Below are 6869 nucleotides of genomic sequence, written 5' to 3' on the forward strand. Positions count from 1 at the left end.
TTACAAATTGCATTTTGTGTTTACTTGTGTTGTCCTTGACTATTGTTTAAATTGGTTTGATGTTCTGAAACACTTGTGACAAACATGCAAAGGAACAGGAAATGAGGAAGGGGGCAAACACTTTTTCACACCACTGTAAATGAGGTTTGTTGACCATAAATTCCAACAACAACTGTAAAACTAAAGTTAATAAGTTAAGTAAGTTACGAAGTGTTGAATAAAGGGACAAAAACGTAAGAAAAAGTTAAAAACATTGATAAAAAGCATCAATGAAAGTGCTGATTTTTAATTTTGACGGGAAGACAACACAACGGTTAAGCACAGCCCTTGAGAAAACATACACCCATCACAGGAGACTGCATTCAAAGTGGCACCAACTGTAACTACCCTGGTCATAAAGGACTCCACACTTCATACTCATGTCCATTTTTACCTTTATTCCTTATAGAAGTATGATGGAACACCGTGAAAACGTGCTTGCCTGGAAGACCAGCAGCAGAATAAAACCAAAAGAGGAGCTTAACAGTTTGCTATTCACAAACTTCCGGTCCTGGATCTTGTAGCTTACCAAAATAAAACTCGTTTGTACTGAATGTACCAAAGGACAAAATACAACTGACTTTAACTTATAGAACCCAAAATTCAGTGAACAATGTTTTATGATTACAGTACAATTTTTATTTATTGTTAATACTTATCAATTGAATCTCATCACAGTGCAAAATGTAATATTTAATCACTTAATCTCATTACTCTGCAATATTTAATACTCAGGACTTTTGATATACAAAACTATCTTTTTGCATAATGTGTATACAAGCCCTTTATCTATTTTACTATTTTATTTATGTATACAGTTGTTTTCAGGAACTCAGCATTGCGTTCCCCCCTCTTTTTTTCTTCTTCTTCTTCTGCACTACTTACATTTTATATTTTTATATTTTGTATGACACTTTATAGGGGTTGCTTCAATCTTGTTGTGTATAATGACAATAAAGGCTTTCTATTCTATTCCATAATAATACGTAGAACTGAAACCACCTAGCAATCGTACAGACCGTTTATATTAACTTGCGGTGTTGTCATGGCAACAATACAAACACTATCCAGCGTCAGCTACACCAATATCTTGTTGTTATTCTAACATGAGACTCTCCTGTTGTTCAGAGAAGAGACAGAAGTCCAGGGCTGCAGAGAGACCCGGGGCCCCCGTCAAGAGACTGCCTGCAAAATCCGACTGGAGAGTCCCACTCAGGGTCTACACCCCGGCCCACTACAAAGTAATAACAATAATAATAATAATAATTGGCTAACAGCACTGATACCATGAACATAGCATGTCCTCAACCATGTGTGAAACCACAAATACAAAAGCAATACCGGCTCGGACGTCGTCCGGTTTAGCAAGGTCTGCGTCAGTTGCTAGGGAACCAGGGCAACCTGATGAGAAATGGGCTACTGGAACAAGACATACATGGACTACAGCAGAAAACATGGATCTGATGCAATGCTACTATACAAGCAACCCCAGTGAGAAGGGCTATATGCAGAGACTATGGGATGGATTGATGCTTGGAAACCCAACATCAACACTGACAAAGAAACAGCTGCTGACTCAGTGTTCTAACATCCGCAAACGGCAGCTCCTATCACAACTAGAGATTGATTACGATTGAAGATCGTAGCCAAGCTGGACCCCCCAGTACAACAACCAAGACTGCCAAGGCTAAGTGACAAAGTACCCTCTAAAAGTCTGCTAGAAGATGTGAATGCAGCACTGCATACTATCCCTACTAAAAAGCCATAACCAAGACCAATGTGCTGATGTACGCCACAGCAACATTGATCCTAGAGATGCTTGGCTATAAGATGAACACCACAAACCACAAAGAGCATTACCCCCCATGGAGGAGAAGGTTAGAGGCCAAGATCAAGGCAACACGAAGAGAAGTTAGCCAGCTCTCAGAACTACAGAAAGGTGTAAGGAAGGGGTTACCTAAGAAATACAACAAGCTGTCAATACCTGAGGCTCTAGAGACTGCCAAACAAAGACTCACCGCTCTGGCCACCCGCCTCAAGAGATACAAGGGAGAAGCAGAAGCCAGGAGAAAAAAACGTATGTTCTCCACCGGACCATCCAAAGTGTACTCTCAGTGGCAGGGTAATAACATAGGAGCAGATCCACCCAGGACTGAGACTGAACAGTACTGGAAGAACATATGGGAGAAATTCGCATCCCACAACACAAATGCTCAGTGGCTAGTGGATCTAAGAACAGATCACAGCATTCTCCCGGAACAAGAACCAGTAACCATTACAACGGCAGACATCCAAGAAAGAGTAGCAGGTATGAAGAGCTGGACAGCACAAGGCCCTGACATGATCCACACCTACTGGCTGAAGAAACTAACTGCACTCCATGAGCGCCTGGCAGTACAAATGCTGATTGATGGGATCCAACCAGAATGGTTAACCCAAGGACGGCACATAAGAGCAGGGTGTAAGATGCAGGCAGGAAGAGCGTACATGGAACGTCATAACCAGGTAACTGTCATAGTGTACAGGAACAGGAGTATGGGCTGGAAGTCCCAAGGGCAAAATGGAAGTTAGTGGAGAATGACCGAGCTAAGATCCTGTGGGACATAAAGATCCAGACTGACAAACTGGTGATGGCTAACCAACCAGACATCGTGTTGATGGACAAACAGCAGAAGAAGGCAGTAGTGATAGATGTGGTGATCCCAAGCGACAAGAACATCAAGAAGAAGGAACACAAGAAGCTTGAGAAATACCAAGGGCTGAAAGAGGAGCTAGAAAAGATGTGGAAAGTAAGAGAACCAGTGGTGCCAGTGGTAATTGGAGCACTGGGGGCAGTGACCCCCAAACTGGGAGAGTGCCTTCAGCAGATTCCAGGTGAAACATCAGAGGTCTCTGTCCAGAAGAGTGCAGTCCTAGGAACAGCTAAGACTGCGCAGAACCCTCAAACTCCCAGGCCTCTGGTAGAGGACCCGAGCTTGAGGATGACACATACCACCCCACAAGGGGTGAGAGGGGGATTTTTTTTTTTTTTATAGATATATATGTGTATACATACATTATATACTATCTTTTTTTGTATTTTAAATGTGTATTTTATAGGTGTGCACGATTCAGAAAATGTCACGATTCAATTCAAAATCAATAATCGATTCATAAACGATTCTCAATTTTAAAAGATTATTCACATTATGTACACAAGCTATTTTCCCATGTGATAGTATACACGCCATTACAAAAAAATTAATTGACTTTTGAATTGGTAGAGCTTTGTAGCTGTGGTGTGTCTCTTTATGGTAGTTTTGTCTCTTTTTCACTTCATTTTGGAACGTTATCACCATATCTGTGTCTTAAGTGTTAGAAAAGCTAGAGCAGATTATACATAAATAAAACTCAACACGCTTAAAGACTAAACTTAAAGTAAAGAACTACAATCATCAGATCTGAAAAAAGTATTTTTAGTTTCATTCATTTGGCTCTGGTGCTCCCGCTAAACCTTATAACGACGAGAAAACCCTGAAATATTTTATGTATTTGCGTTGTTTTTTTCTAACACTAAATGTATTTCTGATCCCAGCCTCTTCATCAACGATCCGCAGAGAGAGAAGCTGCAGCGCAGAAGAAAGAAAGGTGAGTTACACCGACTGTATTAACCTTTATTAGCTTGAAGTGGTCTGCTCCACTGGGCTGTGATTATGGGGCATGTTTCAACCCAGCCAGGAAAGAAAATAGGCTCGTTGGAGATGAGCCAGGTCTGCGCAGAATCAATCACCGGCAATCGGCACCCGTTGCGTGCAGTTTACATTTGTGTCCGACTTGATCCCGACTTGCTCTGATGTAATGCAAACGTAGGCAACGATAATCTCACGAGAGCAAGGCGGCCGCAGTTCTGAGACGCAGGCAGCACAGCTGCTTTTTACCAACTGCAAGACCCAGGCAAACCCAGAGCATGCTGGGAAACACGGGCCTCTCACCTGATTTAACAGCTGATTGGTTCACAATCGAGTCAACATGAGGATGTTTGAAATAAACTTTTTATTTTTTTTTAATCTGAGGGATTTTAACTGCTATTTGTCTGATTTAGACTTATTCTGTACAGAACACACGTTGTGTGGCAGTCTGTTGCTGATTTAGAAGTCAGAGAGATGTAGTCTCTGACTTCTAGAATCAGCAACAAATTGCATGTAGAACATTTTGAGAGTTACTAGAGACTGTGTACCAACTGATATGTGGGTCTGATTATATTTTCTTAAATCGGAATCGCAGCAAAGTCTTTTTGTCAATTCCTCGGCTGGAAACTGTCCGACTTTACTGCAGCTATTTGTCACCACCCCCAGCTGCTGCCGCCTGCTCTCGTACACTTTACAGGCGAGGCGCAGTTCATCTCGAATGAGCCTGTTGCCTCTGCACTCAATTAGATAGACCTACAACCAATCAGAGCAACGGCCATTTCAAATTAAATTAAATTACAAAAATCAGGGGTCCAGCAACACTAGTCACACCCGTTGCTTGCTTCTAGTAAACTCTCTTGAAGCAAAAACAAAACACATAACACCCTGAAAGCCTAACCTTACTAAGCAGACTAACGGATAGACCTAGAACCAATCAGAGCAACAGATAGACCTACAACCAATCAGAGCCACGGATAGACCTAAAATCAATCAGAGCCACGGATAGACCTACAACCAATCAGAGCCACGGATAGACTAACAACCAATCAGAGCAACAGATAGTCCTACAACCAATCTAAACTAACTACTATGAGCTAAAACTATCACTGGTGCAGGTTTAATGGACAGCAGCCCGTTGGCCAATATCTGCACCTCTACGCCCAGCTGGACGCCTTTCAGAGAAGGAACACAGAAGACGTCCTCCCTCCTCCTCCTCCTCCTCTTCAGGAGAGAGAGAGGGAGCAATGTGAAGAACCCGCTGTGGAACCGTACCAGCTGTGAGTTACCGTACACACCCAGGATAGATATCCTAGTCATGTTTTTGATACTATTTGCAGGATATGTTTTGCTTTTAAAAGCCAAGAGTGTATGGCTGCAGCCTGGAGCCTCCCATGTCATCCGTCCCGTCTCATGCCGAGGTGTGTCAAACGGTAAATTCAGAGGGTAAAATATACAAAATCGCAAATAATTTTCCAGAGGGGGTCACGGGTAAATTTGTGACCACATTTGTTGCAAATCAATTGAAAAACGTTAAAAACTGTTAAAGTAACAACTTTGCCAAACATTTAGTTTGCTCCTTTCTGAATGTTATTGTGTGTATTGAAACTCTGAATTTACCGTTGGACACATCTCGGCTTGAGACGAGACCGCATGAGATGGGACGGATGACATGGGATGCTCCAGGCTGCAGCCATACCCATCTCTTAAAAGCTGCACTGAACTAAACCATCTTTTTACAGGAAAAGAGATTTGTATCTTCAATTTTAATAACCTGTCTGAAGACCAAATCACAATGAATCACAGGGTAAAGTTACATGATAGCCCTTGATAATGAGGGTATCATGAGTAGGAACAGACACATCTGAGAGATGAAAAAACACCTCTGTGTCAACACCCAAAAGCCAGGTGAACAGGTGAAGCAAAGAAATATACTGTTGTCACTTCCGCTACAATGTCAGCGCATAACATTAGTGATTATCAGCCCTGGCTGTTTATCAGTCTATTTTTTTAGAAGTTTTCTATGTTGGCCCTGGCAACACAGAAAGAAAAGACAACACAGCTATTTGTGTGTTTTCTTATTGTTGCGTGTTGTGGCCTTTCAGGGCCACCGTAGTTTGCAGATGATCTGTGTTTTATCTTGAAGATAGTGAGGAGATGTTTTTTACTGTGCTCAGGGGACATGCAGCTAGCATCTTCTCACTCAGATAGTGAGTAGATGTATGCTGTATGTGGCAAAAAATATTGTAGCCTAAAAAAGGAGCACTAACACAGTTGGCACTCTGGGTTCAAATCCAGGTCGTTCCGGGACTTTCTAGTGTGTGGGTTTTCTCGGGGTGCTTTCCTCCCACCATAAAGACATGCATACTGGGTAACTAGCACTGTAGTTGAAAATTTACAAAATATACATTTAGCAAGCTTACATCAGATAAGTTCCATCCATCCATCTTCATCCGCTTATCCAGTATTGGGTCGCGGGGGCAGCAGCTCCAGTAGGGGACCCCAAACTTCCCTTTCCCGAGCCACATCAACCAGCTCCGACTGGGGGATCCCGAGGCGTTCCCAGGCCAGGTTGGAGACATAATCTCTCCACCTAGTCCTGGGTTTTCCCCGAGACCTCCTCCCAGCTGGACGTGCCTGGAACACCTCCCTAGGGTCATGACCCAGCCTTCATGACCATAGGTGAGGGTAGGAACGAAAATTGCCCGGTAGATCGAAAGCTTTGCCTTCTGGCTCAGCTCTCTTTTCGTCACAACGGTGCGATAAACGGAATGTAATACTGCACCGGCTGCTCCTATTCTCCGACCAATCTCACGCTCCATGGTCCCCTTACTCACGAACAAGACCCTAAGGTACTTAAACTCCTTCACTTGAGGTACACTGTAAAATCCGATTAGTTAACCTTACTTAAAAAAAAGCATGCTAACCGATTGCACATAAAAAACTAAGTACAGTGGAATAGGTATTGCATATTGTATTTACAAATCCCTGTTTAGTATAGTACACTTACTCTTGAGTTTAAGTAACTAAAGATATTTTGTGTGCTGTACTTGACAATTACCTTTAGATGTACTCCTGACTTAGTATAGACTACTCAGAATTATTATTTCAAACAACTAAGTAATGTCATGTGAACTTTACTTTGTGTGTACTCTAAACACAATT

General features: G+C 42.3%; 1 protein-coding gene across 1 annotated transcript in view; it reads left to right on the forward strand.

Annotated features, from left to right (window-relative positions):
* LOC117953260 (serine/threonine-protein kinase Nek5) overlaps positions 1 to 6869 on the forward strand; it is a 38257-nt gene that overhangs the window by 20410 nt on the left and 10978 nt on the right. The window contains exons 12-14 of the mRNA XM_034886098.1: positions 1168 to 1280; positions 3614 to 3666; positions 4823 to 4984. Coding sequence (XP_034741989.1) covers positions 1168 to 1280; positions 3614 to 3666; positions 4823 to 4984 — 328 coding nt within the window. The remainder of the gene's footprint in view (positions 1 to 1167; positions 1281 to 3613; positions 3667 to 4822; positions 4985 to 6869) is intronic.

Source organism: Etheostoma cragini, chromosome 11, assembly GCF_013103735.1.
Source record: "Etheostoma cragini isolate CJK2018 chromosome 11, CSU_Ecrag_1.0, whole genome shotgun sequence".
NCBI classification, from domain to species: Eukaryota; Metazoa; Chordata; class Actinopteri; order Perciformes; family Percidae; genus Etheostoma; species Etheostoma cragini.